Below are 16,233 nucleotides of genomic sequence, written 5' to 3' on the forward strand. Positions count from 1 at the left end.
CTCTCTGTGTGTTGCAGGCCCACCTGATTGCTCTGGAGGCGGAGCTGCATCGCATGCATGAAATGAGCAGCCACCAGAGGAAGAGGATCGCTGAGGTCCTGAACGCCCTGATGAAGGATCTGAGCGAATTCAGCGCCATCGTGGGCAACGGGGAAATCAAACTGGTGAGAGCAACCTGGCGCGCAGGGCTGTTTATAACCCAGTCGTACTCCCTGCCCCTCTGCCAAGGAAGGACTGCAGCTGAAACGTTCAAAAGACAAGAGCATTGAACCAAAAGCCTGATTAAATCACACAAGTTCGTTTATGCAATGCATTTACGAAAGGGTGTAAGGATGTCTTAATATTCTTTCGGTACTTGTGTTGCGCTCATGGACTTTTCAACAGTGTAATGCATTGAAGTTTAAGTTCGCTTTCAGAAAACCGATGACTGGCGTAGTTGGCTAAGCTGTTTCACCCATTGCTGTGACTTCATCTGTAAATATTTTCATAATCAAGTCATTATCTGTCGCTCCTTATCTCTCTCAGAAATGTATTCCGATACTGAAAACGTTCATATTATTATACAAATATTTAGACAACTGAAGGAGATCATCCACACGATTTTTAAATAAGCAAAATAGCAAGGGACTATTGTACTGCTCTCTGAGTGACTGTCCCACGATTTGTAATAGAATACAGGGCTGGTCTGAGCTATAGAGCCCATGATGGTTAAGCTTGCCCTCTCTCCCCCGGTAGCCGATCGAGATCAGCGGAGCAATAGAAGAAGAGTTCACCGTGGCTCGGCTCTACATCAGTAAGATCAAGTCGGAGGTGAAGTCGATGGTGAAGCGCTGCAGGCAGCTGGAGAATCTGCAGGTGGAGTGTCATCGCAAGATGGAGGAGACTGGGAGAGAGCTGTCCTCCTGCCAGCTGCTCATATCACAGGTACAACACGCAGATAGACGAACGCAGAGACACAGACACTTGGAGACAGACACAGAGACACATACAGACACACAGGGGCTCACAGAAACAGGCAGAGGCACACACACAATCAGAAGACGTATGCAGATCACTGTTTAACACCGTGTGAGGTTGGGGTTGCTCCAGGTCACAGAGGTTTCTGTCTATTTTCTCTGCAGCACGAGGCAAAGATCCGCTCTCTGACAGAGTACATGCAGAACATGGAGCTGAAGAAGAGGCAACTGGAGGATTCCTACGACTCCCTGAGCGAGGAGCTGGCTCAACTGCAGGCACAAGGTACTGCTGCAGACACGCTGCACACCACAGCTTTGCCCATTTGCGGTCTTCATTTTCAACCCAATGATCATGGAGTTTGATTGTGATCATGGAGGTTGATTGAGTTAAAAGGGGAATGAATGGTGACTGCAGCAGCATTTGTTGATGCATAGTTCACCCCTAGTCTCTGTAAGCTAATTCATTATATATATATATATATATATATATATATATGTATACACACACACACAGTACACAAAACGTATAGTTTCTGGTGCAGCAAAGTGGCCAGTTTAAATATCAGGATACATTATTATTATATTTCTTAGCAGACACCCTTATCCAGGGCGACTTACAATTGTTACAAGATATCACATTATTTTTACATACAATTACCCATTTATACAGTTGGGTTTTTACTGGAGCAATCTAGGTAAAGTACCTTGCTCAAGGGTACAACAGCAGTGTCCCCCACCTGGGATTGAACCCACGACCCTCCGGTCAAGAGTCCAGAGCTCTAACCACTACTCCACACTGCTGCCCTTGAAACTTAAATTTCTGTATCAATCTCATTTCAGAAACAATGCAAGATGTAGCCAAGAATGACAAACAGAAGGATATTGAGGAGGCTGATGATGTGAAGGTAACAGAATACTGTAAAGGCGTTAAGAACAGTAAGATTATAAGAGTATACAAGGCAGAATGGATAGTGTGGAGTAACGGTCTCTCTCTCCCTGCAGAGAGCTCTGGAGCTGCAGATGGAGAGTCACCGAGAGTCTCATCACAAGCAGCTGGGCCGTCTGCGTGACGAGATCAACGAGAAGCAGAAGATCATCGACGAGCTCACTGAGTAAGTTCTAGAGAAAGGCCAGGATCGTCTATACCAAGGGGACCAGCAAATGGAGTGAGAGAGTTTTATAGCTCTGAGTGGAGAATAATTGGGAGTAAGTGGGAGTTTGAATTCTGTGCTCAGTGAACTATGCATAGAAAGCACAAATGTCAAATGGAAATGTTCAAAGACATGGCTTCGACAGATGTATTATATCAAGCTTTGGCAAGAGAATATATATGTACTGACCTACATTTAAACCACACTGTCATTGTGCTAATTGAACCAATTAGTGTCGGTTTAATAACCTTTCAAGCTACTGTAGGCAGAGTTTTGTAAAAACTGGGCCGGCCAACCAAAAGACGGTCACCTGTCAGCCGTTTTCAATTAGATCCTCTTCAAACCCTTCAAAGCGGTAACCGCTCATTAAAATCTCAATACAATCCATGTAGCCTTATTGAGATAGTCATGGTAACACACAAATAGCAAGTCAGGACTACAAACAGAGCAGGGTACAATATTTTGAATCTACCTGCAACATTCCCAAGAAAGGCCCTCAGCAGCACATATTCAAAAGTATTAACCGCTACCAGCAATAACCAATGAAGAGTATTCTGTGTGTGATGATTAGGGCTGTATTTTTTCACTGTAAAAAACTTGCTTACTTCAGTCTAAAAATAGATATTTCACGACTTAAACATAATATTTATTAAAGCAGGAAAAAATTGCTTTGTCACATTCAAAATTGATCATTTCCTCTTGCTTTATTTTACAACAAATGTTCCTAAATATTTAAATGCTGACCTAAAGAAAACAGTAAATGCTAAATTGTAGAATGTTTTGGTTTTTATGTCCACCTTTTTAAAGTCACCATCAATGAATTATCAAACATAAATATAAATGAAAAATAACAACAGCCACGTTAAATGTCTCCTTGTACTGGATAGAGCGATCTTTAGCAGAAATATTTCCTATCGTCTTTTTCGTTGAAGGCATTTTAAAGAAATCCTCAATCATTGCGTTCAGTCATTTACCGGAAGCAAACTAAACTGGCTGCCAGGTTCCTAAATGCAGTGTAATGCGTCAATAAGGAAAACGTTTGCTGTATTGAATTTTAAGTGATAAAAAATGTATTTTCAGAAATGGGATTTTTCCTGGGGAACTACATATGACACAGCAATGGGTACATTTCACAGAGACCGTGAAATCCGTGTTAACCGGGAAAGAAATACATCCCTAATGATGTGTGATGCATTGGTTACAGCAGTTTGTAAGCTATGTAACGGATGTCTGATTGGTTTCCACTTTGAGACGTTTGTTTGCTGTATAAATGTCCCTCTTCCTAACCCCCGCTATCTCTCCCACGCTCTCCAGCCGTAACCAGAAGCTTCTGCTGGAACTGGACCAGCTGCACTCCGATTTCGACAAGCTGAAAAGCCAGGAGCATGATAAAAGCGTTCAACTCCAGGAGCTTACGTGAGCCACTTATTTACTGTCCTTCATCTCCAGCAAACCCCCTTTTAGGTTTCAGGTCTGTCTTGGCACGAGCTCTAGAAATGCAAACAGAAACGTAATATGTTCAAAGACAACCGTTTGTGCCAAGAAGCATTTCAAGACACTGAGAAAAACTTCTAGTTCGAAACGCTTGTTATTTAACTTATTACGTTTATTTGAGCGTTTCTAAATTGGCATGAGTGTTGTACGTTTTTCATCATGAGATTTTATGATTTCTTAACTTGAATTCTGCCACGTTTCTTTGGACTGATTATATGTACACGCATTGTGAGCTAGATTCTCAAAGCAACGTTCTCCTTGAAGCAATGTACTTTAGTGTGTATTTCCGTTCTGCTTTGAAATGAATGGTCTGTAGGATTTGCTGTGATGCTTTAAGCTGTCATGGTGGATTACTGTATTAAACTCATTTCAGTTTCCACCACCACATTATACTTAGTCAACTGAGTTGACTTCCATAAAGCTAACTTTAATTAAGTTATTTCATTCTATAGGGTGATGCAAAAATCTCTGGTCATAGCTGTAGGTTGGCGTAGTCGGCTCTTCTCACTTCTTAAATCCGTTCCCAAGTCAAACGGTGGTTTTTGCTTCGCCCTCAGTGGACAGTAGTGTGTTCCACATCACAACACGAGCACCGCCACGCAATGTGGCACAACTACCACTGGACACCTTTGCATATAGACAAAAAGATTAGCTGGGAACCTTCAGTTCTCTCAATCTGCTTTTCTTTCTCCTGATCCCAGATTTCTCCACGAAAGGCACGAGCAATCCAAGCAGGACCTTCAAGGCCTGGAGGAGACCGTCGTAAGTTGGAAACTCGATCCTTCAAAAGACTAGAACTTTGAACCGAAAGTGTGATTACATCACACAAGTTGGTGTGTGTAATGTACTTACATGGTGCCAGTTTGATAGGCAATAGTCAATGAAAGGGTGTAAGGATTCCTTTGGTAATTTAGGTAACACTATTAAAAACTAAGTCAAGTAGTTAAACGCACTTAACTGAAGAAGGCACTAGCCGAGACTTATAGCTTTACCTTTCAATTCTGAGTGAGCGTTTTGAAGTTACAGATGATAATATCGGTGCTTTTGAAAGGAAGTTAATCAGATACAATCCCTCTATGTGTGTGATATATTGTATGTATATGGATGGCTGTATTAAACCTCCACTTAATACTTAGACAGTTGAGTTGGCTTCAGTGATAAGATGTGGCCAGAATCTGTTCATTTTTTGATGATGGGTGGCATAGTCGGTTCAGCTATTTCACCCCTGTGTGTTTGATTTCTTGTAAGTTGTGTTGATTGGTTTTCAATTCTATTTGTATTCCTTTAAGGCCCGGGAACTCCAGACCCTTCACAACCTTCGGAAGCTTTTTGTTCAAGACCTCACGACTCGAGTCAAGAAAGTGAGTCTTCATTCGGGACCAGCTACAGAAGCTGCTCCTCTGGAAGGAGCCACTGGCTCACAGACTCATGAGTTCAATTTAAATAATGTTTTATGAGTAAAACACACTTAGATATTCCCGAAACGGGTCTTAAAACTGTCAAGACCATTGTTAGAGTCTTTCCAATTCACTGTTCGGGCCAGGACTGCAAGGCAGGTCTCTCTCTCTCTCTCTCTCTCTCTCTCTCTCTCTCTCTCTCTCTCTCTCTCTCTCTCTCTCTGTCTAGGAGGAAGCTCTCATGGTACCTGACTGTAGCCAGTGCCATCGTCCCTCAGCTTTCACGAGAACTAAATTCACTGAATTGAAACTTTTTAAACTATTGTATCAAAGGGGTCTGTGTAGGTTTGCACCCTGGCTGTGTGAAGTCACCGGTCTTCACTGGGGATTCTGGAGGGATTGTCTCATTGGGCTTTGCGCTCCCGTCAGGGATCATTTCTCCTTGTCACGCTACAGTGGACCCTACCGGCCAGACACTCAGTGAGCTCAGATGGACAATTGCAGGGCTGGCCTTTGTCCTCCAGAGCCCGGTAGCTCGCTGACATCCGCTCTCGAGTTCCTGGGTATAGAAGAGGAAGCTGGCTTGGTCGTGGGATCGGAGGATGCCTGCTGAACCATCAGTTCTCCTTGGACATTCTAAATTAGGGAGTAAATCGGGGGTTGCATAGTAAAACCAGAACCCCAGCAACCGTTTCCTCAGTCTCAAGTTCATTGGTAACTGACGGTAACCCTGGCCTCTTTTCTCTTGTCAGAGTTCTGAAATGGAACCCGATGACAGTGGGGGGTACACCCTACAGAAACAGAAGATTTCCTTTCTTGAGAATAACCTGGACCAACTTACAAAGGTTCACAAACAGGTAAGACACTCCACCAGGCCTCCTAACTCCATCACAGCACCTGGACCCTATTTACCACGTTTCTTCCCCTTACATTTCATCAAACGGCAGATTTCACTCCATTCAAAGCCTGCGATCCCTTTATGGTAAACTCATTTCCATAAAAGGACGTCTCTGTTTCAAAAAAGCTCCCTGTGATTGGCTTTTTAGCTTTCTCTTATGCCTTCTCTTTTATCTGGGCCTTTGTGATGGGGCTCTGTGTAGTGGCCAGGTTACAAGGCCTAATAGAAGAAAAAAAACAGGGAGCTAGGCTAGTTTCCAAATATTATGATCAAAACTCTGCAAGAGTTTTTTTTTTTAATTCTAATGGGATTTTTACATGGGGCACAGCACCACCTGCTGAATGCTTATTGTAATTGCACTATTAAATTCTGATCCTCTAGTGCTGAAGAGGCTTGGTGAATGATGTTAGGGGGGAACTGTGCTGTTGGAAGTACCGTCCATGAGAAATACAAATACAGTTACATGAATACACATATTTCTGTACTGTATCTTCTTCATACTTTGGGGCAGTTCGGACTCCGTTCCTCAAGTCTGCCCTGGCCTGGAGGGGGAGCTTCCTTTTTCTGAGGGGGTGTGGGAGCAGTCATCATAAAGGAGACCTGTTTTAACTGTATTGAAGGGTGTGGTGCTGTCTGTTTTTATGATGTGAATTACACTGCTGTCCTTTGAAGGTTAAGATCAACACCATTTCCCTTGTCATATTCTTTTGCTCTCTTGGACAAGGTTGATCTCCTTGACCCCTTCCAGATGTATAGTATGTACAGTTTTACAGTAAGTACCAGCACTGGCAATGCAAGGCTAGAGCAGAGCTTTACAGACAGCTGTGTGCTGGCTTCCCCACTTTTGAAGACGTTCCCGAGTAAGAGACCCGTTTTTAGGACTTTGCAAAGCCTTACATTTTTCAGCTTTTCTTAAAGGCGTTAAAATAACGTATTAGCAATGGCAGTGGACCTATTTACAAAACTTGAAGCAATGTAAGGATTGTTTTAGCTATATATATTGTAGAGCCTGCAATATATATATATGGATTTTAAAGTCTTAAGTTATTACCATTTTATCACTTAAATATTATTTGTCTATTTAGCAGACGCCTTTATCCAAGGCGACTTACAGTGAACTGTGCATCAGCTGCAGAGTCACTTACAACAACGTCTCACCTGTGAGTCAGTGACTGAGCCGGGATTTGAACTGGGGATCATCTGGTTACAAGCCCTTTTCTTTAACCACTGGACCACACAGCCTCCTATTATAGTAATTGTTTTAATAAGGCATGGCAACAAATGATCTACAGTAGGATCAAATGTAGATGATAAAGTAATCCTTTAAGAATGACTGATGTAAGGTACTGCAACATTCATGGCCAGTGGATTAGATTGATTTCAATGTATTTTGCTCATGTACCAGAAAGGAGCCTCACAGATCGCTTGTTGTACTACAGAACTGCTTGTTGGCAGTTAACTGCATTAAAAATACATGTATTAAAACGATGAAACTGAGAAAAAATAAGATTAAGAAGGGTGGAAATCAATCCCCCCTCGAGTTATAAATTCACATTAAAGCTGGCCACTAAGAAAAGTATTGAAAACCGCCGCTTATAAAGTTCCTCCACCAGGTGGGGCTATGTGCTGAGGGAAAATCCCATTAGAATCAAGGGGAAGAATAACACCAGTAAAGGAAGGACAACTCATTCATGTGAAGAGTTTAAAACGAAGCCTATTCTATTTAGTAGCCAAAATAAAACTAAAGGACCACAAAAGGGAACGTGATCCAGAGTATTACTTTTATTGTATAAAGACGCTGTGGCTGAACAAGCCAAGGTAATGTCAAGCAGCTAGATCTAAAGAGCATGAAGTCAGGTGAAAATAGCACTGGGAATGACTGCTGGCATCCTAAAAAGGTAAGCTAACGTTGAAGCTACTTAGCCTTTAATCAAGTACAATGCTACCCTTTTACAGTCGACCCAATCTATTGTCTTATCTCCAGTTTGCCCTCATAATACCATTACAGCAGCATGCTATACTCTTTATAAAGCAGAACACAAATAGCATGGTCTTAACAATGGCTCTAGTGTTATAAAGGGGCGATCACTGCATAGCATTGCCTTTTAAATTAGGCTTGCTCCTATACTACCTGCAGCAGTGGTATGTAACTACTCTGTCATATCATAGGAAGCAAAGCATAAAAGAAGGATTCTTTTTTCACACTATAAACACTTTGATATTTTTAACAAGGGCATATATGGCAACGCTCTCTCATTCCTCATAAGTTCCTTATACTTTTTTCTCACCACCAAACTATAAACCAATTTCCTGTGTAGGATGTACAGTATTAGGACAACACCTTCTTAACTTTCTTAAACAGCAGCGCGGTACAGGTCTATACATATCATAGTCACTTAAGAATTCTTCCTGTTGAAAATCACTCTGTGTCATTTTCTGTTGCATTCGTCACATCCCATTGACTTTTTTTTTTAATAGATTGTAGTTCCTCTGTGATCTCCAACATCTTCACAGCTGAGTTTTAAACACCTTGAAGACTAAATAAGTTGATTGTGATATTTCATAGCTGTAACAAGTTGCTATTTAAGTTTCAGGACTGTGGGAGACTAGTATAACTGGGTACAAAATGCTTCCTACCGTCCGTTCTAAACTTTACTCATCTTTCATGTATGACTCTCTTGTTCTACTTTGCTAGTATGCGTTGCACAGACAGGAAGTGAATTTATAGTGTGGTGGTAGAATGGATTGGCTTAATTGGAAAAAAAAATACTTTTTCTAAATCTTTTGAGAAGGTTGCTGCGCTGGCGATAAGTGATAAAATATTTTTCAAAGACTTGGTTAATTCATTTTTTAAATTCTTTAAGCCAATATAGGGTGCTTTAAACACAGCTGAAAACTGTAAGGTAAATCAGTCTTTATGAGCAGTGCTGTACTCGGTAGCCTTTTCTATGCTGTACACTACTATTGCCCAAACAAGCGCTTTTGCAAGATTTATTGGGATTTTTCTGGCTTGACTTGACAGAGGCGGGGTTTGGACAAAAAATTGGGTAACCAATCAACGCACTTCTAGCAAACAAATTGCTTTAAAAAATATTGCCTGTCATGGAATTCAATTTTTTTTAAAGAATCACGATATGGCGAACATGAATTTTCATTTTTAAAACATGACCTCTGGTACGAGATAAAAGAAAGTTCATCTTACTGGCTGCAAAGCATGTCAGTCATAAAAGGAAGCAGCTGATTGGTTAATGAGAGGAAAGAAGGTGTTATTATTATTTGTTTATTTAGCAGACGCCTTTATCCAAGGCAACTTAGAGACTAGGGTGGGTGAACTATGCATCAGCTGCAGAGTCACTTACAATTACGTCTCACCCGAAAGACGGAGCACAAGGAGGTTAAGTGACTTGCTCAGGGTCACACAATGAGTCAGTGGCTGAGGTGGGATTTGAACCGGGGATCTCCTGGTTACAAGCCCTTTTCTTTAACCACTGGACCACACAGGCTCCATGTTAAATGACCAAGCAAGTGCAGCCCTAACCGAAAGCATTGCTATCAAACAGGTTTCTTTAACCAGGGGTAGAACCAGATGTCACGATTACAAATAAAAATGCATGTTTGCTATAAAATGCGTTTCCTTCAAAACTGGACATTTGAGAACGATGTAATGAATGGACGTGCACAACATGGATTATTAGCCTTATTAACGATAATACTGTCTCCCTTTTATTGCACTGAAAATATGGGATTATGGAACTGTTTTTTTACATTGAGAAGCGAGGGGGTGTCGATTTAATATTACTAGCAGGAAAATTGGTTTTATAATATAATATATAAAAGCTGCATATCCCAGTTCCGGTCTCCTTGGAGACCGTAAACCTGATGCGGATGTCAAATCAGTTTCCGTCCTGGCTGTGGCCCTATTGACAGTGTTAAGGCAGGTGTTCCTAATTTTTTGTCCAGCCCTTCTATATGCGTGCTGTTATCTGCTTTGAACCTTCCCATAGACAGCTGCATGGTCCTGCTCTGGGCTGATGCTCTTCTATTGGCGATAGTACCGTGTCCTGCTTGTCCTCATATTCTCCTTCTTCTTGCCTTTGTCCCTCTTCTGTCCTTGTCCCTTGTTGTCCCCTCGCGAGAGAGTGCCCCCTTCAGGTGATGCAGTGGCACCGCAAGGTACAGCTCCCTCCTGCTTTCTGCTTCTTTCTATCTGCTACTCTGGCCTCTCTGCAATGGCATTCTTGTTTGGTTTGTTTTCAGGGGATTGAATTATTTTAGGCCAGATAAAAATAGCAATGAAAAAAATCTATTCAGAAGAATCGTGCAATTTGAAACTTGCTACTACTCACTGTGTTTCATTTTCCTTGTAGAAAATGTTCCGTTAGAATGCAAGAACTTAAGAAAAGTTTGTAAACTGCTCTCTTATGGTGTCACACGTTAGCTAGCAGGAAATAAACTTTATTAATGTGGAACCACCAGGGGGCTACAAGTAAAAGTCCCATAACCGATATCATTTAAAAAAAAAAATTCAAAAGACACGTTTGCTAGACAGTGTACGACTTTCAAAACTAGGAGATGGAGAATGGAAGTTGTAGCAAAATGATTTCCTCAGTCTTGCCTGTGTACTTCCATTCATTATACCAGCCTCAAATGTCTAGTTTTGAAAGAAACACATATTATAGTAAATGTACATTTTATTTTTATTTTGGTACCATGCTTTCTGATAGTGTTGCACTTGCTTGGTGACCTGGAAGATGAAATTGCCCCAAACCCCGCCCCCAACCCCCAACCCCGCCCTTTCAACTGCTTCATTCCTGTCATTAACCAATCACTTGCTTTCCCTGTTGACTGACAAGCTTTCAGCCTCCCGATTTGATGTATGAGAGTTCTGAGGGTTCATTTTTTTTAACAGTAATCTGAGTGCTTTAATGTAGAAGACTGGACTAGAGAGGTTAATTTGTGCCAGATCCGGTACTTTTGTGTTTGACAGACGAGAATTAAATTAAGTTTTCAAATTAATGGCATGGAGGAAAAAAAAAACTATATAGATAACATGTACAATAAAGTGCTTTCCTGTTCCATTATAATTGAATGACAAAAGTGGACTGCAACGATATATTTTAGGATGCGATGTCGTATGAATAAGAAAATGGCTAGTTTTTTTGCAAACGGCAAAACGCTGTTCTTAACAAGAGTGTCGTCACTCCTGCTCAACAGATTAGTCGGCCCACCGCTGGTATTGTTCAAACCTAAAGATTATGTTAAACATAGCTAGGCCAGGGTCTGCAGCTACCGACACCAACAGTAAGGCACGGAACCAACAAGCAGATGGGAACAAAAATGCAATCCTTCTTCCTTAATTATAAGATACGGTATCTTTTTACTTACAAATGAACCGCTGGTCTGAGTGCTAGGCTGTCACGCACAAGCTAATGGATTCAGACAGTGAAGTGGTTGGTGTATGGATTTGCTTTAAGGTTATAATGCAGGAGAGCACTTAGCTGTGCCGTGGAGAGATGGAAATCCAAGTCAATTTGTTTTATTCCAGCTATAGGTTTTGTCTAAACTAGGCTGTGGTACCCGAGGAAAATGGATTCAAGCAGTTCGGGGGTAGAGTCCTCAGGTTTATTGTGCAGTGGTTCTAGGATGTTACATTTGCAAAGCCATTTGTGTTTTAACAAAAATAGAATTGGGTGTAGTTTCAAACCTCAGTGTTCAATTAATTTTTTACAGAAAGAGAAATGATTAAGTAATATAATTCAGGACCTTTTGGGATGCTGCGTTTACAATTTACAGACAGGTTGGATCTCGGATTGTTTTTTAAAAGCCCGGTTTGATCAAGTGAATCGCATTTGTAGTTTATAACATCTTTTTATTCAGAGAATTCAGCATCTACTTAGCAACACAGCGTCATTTGAAACAGTGCGATTTGGCCATTCTGCCGTTGGATTTGATTGGATACAAAATTCCAAAATAAGATCCGATGAAAATAAATATTCACTCAGAACAACCGAATAGGAAAAGACACCAGATGTCTCAAATCTTCTTGTACAGTGGATCATTAATCTTGGACTTGCTAAGGTTAGATAAGATAGCCCAATAATAGTGCTAATAACAGTCTGTAAAAAACAGAATGAAAATGGCCTTTAGTACAGGGGTGTCCGAAGTTGGCTCTTCCACTCCTGGTCTTTGTTCCAACCCTTTTCTAAATGTTTTAATTGAACCCATCAAACCTCCACCCAGACCCTGAAGTAGTTCATTATATCATGTTGCCTGTTAAACCTGGAGTGGAATAGCCCTCCAGGACCGGGATCATACACCCCTACTTTAGTAGATGTTGTGTCACCTGCTACAGTCAGAAAAGCTATTTTAGCAGTTTTAATAAAACAAATCCCCCCCCCCCTTTTTTCCCAAATGTTATTTAATTTTATTTAATTTATTTGGCAGACGCCTTTATCCAAGGCGACTTACAGGTGTTACAGGGCAGCACAGGGTTACAATGGCAAGATTAATATTTAAATACAGTGTCGTTTACAGTAAGTGCAAATAATACTACTAAAAGACAATATGAACTAGGATGCAACAAGTTAAGATAAGAACAAGTTATATCTACAGTGGCACAATAGTGCAAGGATGGTGCATTAGCTGAGGATCCAGTAACGTGGTGCTTACAGCAGGTCAGGCAAGTCCAGGGCACAATAGAAACGGTAGAGCAAGAGATCTAGAAGTGCAGTTAAATCATTGGCATCTCTGTACACGTATGTTACACGCATGTCTTCTCCTGTGCACACAGCTGGTACGCGACAATGCAGATCTGCGTTGTGAGCTTCCTAAACTGGAGAAACGTCTTCGAACTACAGCTGAGAGAGTTAAGGCCCTGGAGGGTGCATTGAAAGAGGCCAAGGAGGGCGCCATGAAGGACCGTCGGAGGTACCAGCAGGAGGTGGAGAAAATCAAGGACGTGATGAGGTCGAAGAACCCCCTGAGGAGGCCCCATTCTGCCCAGATCGGTGAGCCGCTGAGAGCCACACAGCCTCTCTAGAGGCTAGAAACCAGCGGTGGTTGGATAGCGGCACAGTCTACTTTTTTTAAAACATCTTGACAAGCCATTTCATTTGTAATCCCAAGCTATCGAAGAATCATCCAGGCCTTGCACTGACTGGTGTGTTGTTTCTGTTCTCTTTTCTCTTTCAGCCAAGCCTATCCGCCCTGGGCATTACCCGGTGTGTTCGCCCACCAACCCCCTGGTGATCCGCTGTGGTGACGCAGTGGCATACAGCAACGCATCCTTCCAGAGCAGCATGACAGCACAGCGCACGCAGCGTGCCCCCAGCCCAAGCCAGGAGAAACTGTACGTACCCTGGCGAGGAAATACAATGCAAATTATATAGCATCCCAGAGTGCCATTGCATCCCAGAGTGCTGTGCACAGTTACAAAAACAGAACAAGAGAACTCACGTGAACAATGAATGATCCTCACACATCAACAGTATGTCATGAAATCACAGTTTAATAAGCAGTATATATGCAAAAATGCAAGTGTGACACACTGATGTACGGGCAGACAGACACCCCCAAACATCCGCTAAATAATATGAATACCAAGTTATTCTCATTATTATGTAGTAATAATATTGTAGTAGCATTGAAAAAACGCTTACAATTAGATCACCTTCGTACGGGCCAATGGTGTGCTAGGAAGAACCAAACAGGCTCTTCTCCTTCCCAAACAATTCTTATAGTCTCATGTTCTAAAAAAAGTCCTGTTCCTCTCCAGCACAACAGGGGGATTGAGCAATGGGACACTAACCTCCAGCAGTACATATCAGAAGCTGAATGTGGATAATGGTAAGCGTCTCCATGGAAAATCACTTCCACTGTTCTGTATTGAAAAATAATATGTGTTTGTAATAACGTGAAGAGCTTCTCCCTTGAAAATGGGACTGGAAGCAGGAGATTCTGCATTATAATTCAGTTACAATAGCAGCAGAATTGTATGCTGAAATTAAATTACAATTACTATGGAATTGTGTTCAACTGCAATAAATTACAGTTATGCTTACACTTAAAATTACATTTACATAAATAACTCCACCCGTTAACATGTAATTGAACTGCAATCGAAAAGGTTCAGTTATAATTACGTTGTGATTGTAATTAATTACACGATTACAGTTGTAATTGAGCCCAGGTCTGCATTCAAACTAACCCAGCCTCTTTCGTCTCTTCGCACAGGCAATGCTACAGATATCAATGATAACAGGTTAGTGAAGATTTGCTTTCAACATCATTTGAACATAGGTGACGGAATGTGTCGCGTGTCTTCCTGCATGCCACACCGATGTTTTTCATCTATTAAGAGGCGGCTTATCCGATTGTGATGAAACTTGGTCAGGACATTCTTTAGCACACGCTATCGAGAGTCTCGGAATCAGGGGATGTGTGGTGTCGGTCTGTCAGTACGTACGATTGAGTCACAATTACATTTTAAGACCTCTCTAGAGAAGCACTTATCCAATTATAATGAAACTTGGCAAAGACATTGTATATGTCAGTTAAAACATCTAAACTCACCAGTTAGGAATGAGTGTTGTTTTTATAATGGGGTACCCAGTTACAGCTGGATAAAAGGTCTCGAACCCGCATCCTTCAACACTGCAGTCCATTCCTTTAACCACTGAGCCAGTGCAGAGACCTGATCTCAGAGCTGTTCCATCAGAAAGGCTTTTTTTTGTACATTTCTAAGTGAAGATCCTCTCCATTATTTAGGTGAAACGCCATTATGTAAATGGATTGAATAATTCAAGAGCTCTGCGGTCTAAAAGCATCCATCTGCTGCACACAGACGGGCTCATTTCAATGGCTCTGGGTATTTTTAGGATAACGAACATATAAGAAAAAAGACAAACGTTTGGGGTAGCGCTTTCGTCAGTGTAATCTCAAGTTTGTAATGGTATCTGGATATGGGGGGACTCTGTGTGGATGTGCTCGGTCCTCTGTCTGTACAATGGAGGCACCTACGTTAGTCACACATTTTGATCTGTGTTTAGAAAACTGCTCATACAATTGGGAGGAAACTTGGTTCGGACATTCCTTTGCTATTGAGAATATCAGAATCAGTGGATTTTTACAGGCATCTGTGTGTAATTATGTACGTCACCCAAATAACATATTTTTTTAAACTGTCCCCTTTATTACCTGTGTGGTTCTTATTGCAATTAAATATTTTTGATAGTTGCCGTCCATAGATATATATGTAACAAAAGTGTCTGCATAGAAGTAAGACCTATCTAGTGACCTGCCACTTTGGACCAAGTTTCCCCTCTGTTTTGCTGTCAATACACAAGCTGTGCACTAGATGGCGCTGGTGCTTACTAATTTAAAGACAGTTTGGGTGAGCTAGCCGGCATTATATATGTCTGTGGCAGAACTGAAGACTGGCTCCTGAACTCAAAGCCCTTTGACACAGGCTTGCACACCATTAAATGGAAAGGGGGCAATTTGAAGCTATTCTGTGCTGTCTGGTTTGAAGACACTTGGCCCAGTATACCTCACATATTGTTTCATTTCCAGAAATGACATCCACTGTAGCAGTGAGGCTGAGGACCCCTCAAAGCTGTATGTAATCCCACAGGAGACCACAGCAAGCTAATGACCTCATATATAGGTATGTAACCCACCGCTACTATAGATGATGCTGACCCCTGCTGGTGATACTAAGTAATGCTATTTAAACTCTTGTCAAAACCAGCCTATGTGTACAGTGGTTATATTTATACAGGGTCCTACGTCAATATAAATCTTTACTTGTTTCTACAAATATTATCATTGTTTAAGAAAGTAAAAGATTCATTTTTTGACATTTTTTTCAGGTGAAAACTGGTTTCATTTAAGTAGCTGTAAAAATAGATCCGTAATTTTTTCCCGCACATCTATTCATTAAAAAGCTGTCAAATGTGCAGTCTTGAAAGAAAAGCATGTTTTAGAAAAAATATATATATTTTCATTTTAAAACAAGATTTCTGGTCCTACACGAGGATAAATAAGTCTCTGTTTCCAAGCCCTGTTTTTAGACTGTCTTGCACTTCCTGGAGGGAGAAAAATGATCCCCACCTCTTCACTGGCTCATTTCCTGTCAACAACCAATCACCTGCTTCCCCTATTGACTGACATGCCTTCAGCCAGTAACATGCTTTACCCAGAAGACACTGCTGGGGTGAAACGACCAAGGAAGTAAAGCTGTAACAAACTTCCTGGAAGACAGGGCAAACAAACTGAGAACTTCCTTTAACCTAGCGTAGTACCATGTGTTTTAAAATGAAAATTCATGATAATGTGTG

The 16,233-nt window shown here is 41.3% G+C and overlaps 1 protein-coding gene across 3 annotated transcripts in view; it reads left to right on the top strand.

Moving 5' to 3' along the window:
• LOC117401036 (kinesin heavy chain) overlaps positions 1-16,233 on the top strand; it is a 42,715-nt gene that overhangs the window by 23,193 nt on the left and 3,289 nt on the right. The window contains exons 15-29 of one of the 3 annotated variants that reach the window (XM_059011512.1): positions 18-164; positions 736-924; positions 1,122-1,239; positions 1,797-1,861; positions 1,959-2,068; positions 3,422-3,523; positions 4,303-4,363; positions 4,891-4,962; positions 5,751-5,855; positions 6,621-6,668; positions 12,687-12,903; positions 13,088-13,244; positions 13,671-13,741; positions 14,129-14,156; positions 15,467-15,560. In XM_059011512.1, the coding sequence (XP_058867495.1) occupies positions 18-164; positions 736-924; positions 1,122-1,239; positions 1,797-1,861; positions 1,959-2,068; positions 3,422-3,523; positions 4,303-4,363; positions 4,891-4,962; positions 5,751-5,855; positions 6,621-6,668; positions 12,687-12,903; positions 13,088-13,244; positions 13,671-13,741; positions 14,129-14,156; positions 15,467-15,545 (1,569 nt within the window). In that variant the 3' untranslated portion in view covers positions 15,546-15,560. The remainder of the gene's footprint in view (positions 1-17; positions 165-735; positions 925-1,121; positions 1,240-1,796; positions 1,862-1,958; positions 2,069-3,421; positions 3,524-4,302; positions 4,364-4,890; positions 4,963-5,750; positions 5,856-6,620; positions 6,669-12,686; positions 12,904-13,087; positions 13,245-13,670; positions 13,742-14,128; positions 14,157-15,466; positions 15,561-16,233) is intronic. The other 2 variants (XM_059011513.1, XM_059011514.1) reach the window with 2 other exon arrangements.

Source organism: Acipenser ruthenus, chromosome 42 (assembly GCF_902713425.1).
Source record: "Acipenser ruthenus chromosome 42, fAciRut3.2 maternal haplotype, whole genome shotgun sequence".
Classification (NCBI taxonomy): Eukaryota; Metazoa; Chordata; class Actinopteri; order Acipenseriformes; family Acipenseridae; genus Acipenser; species Acipenser ruthenus.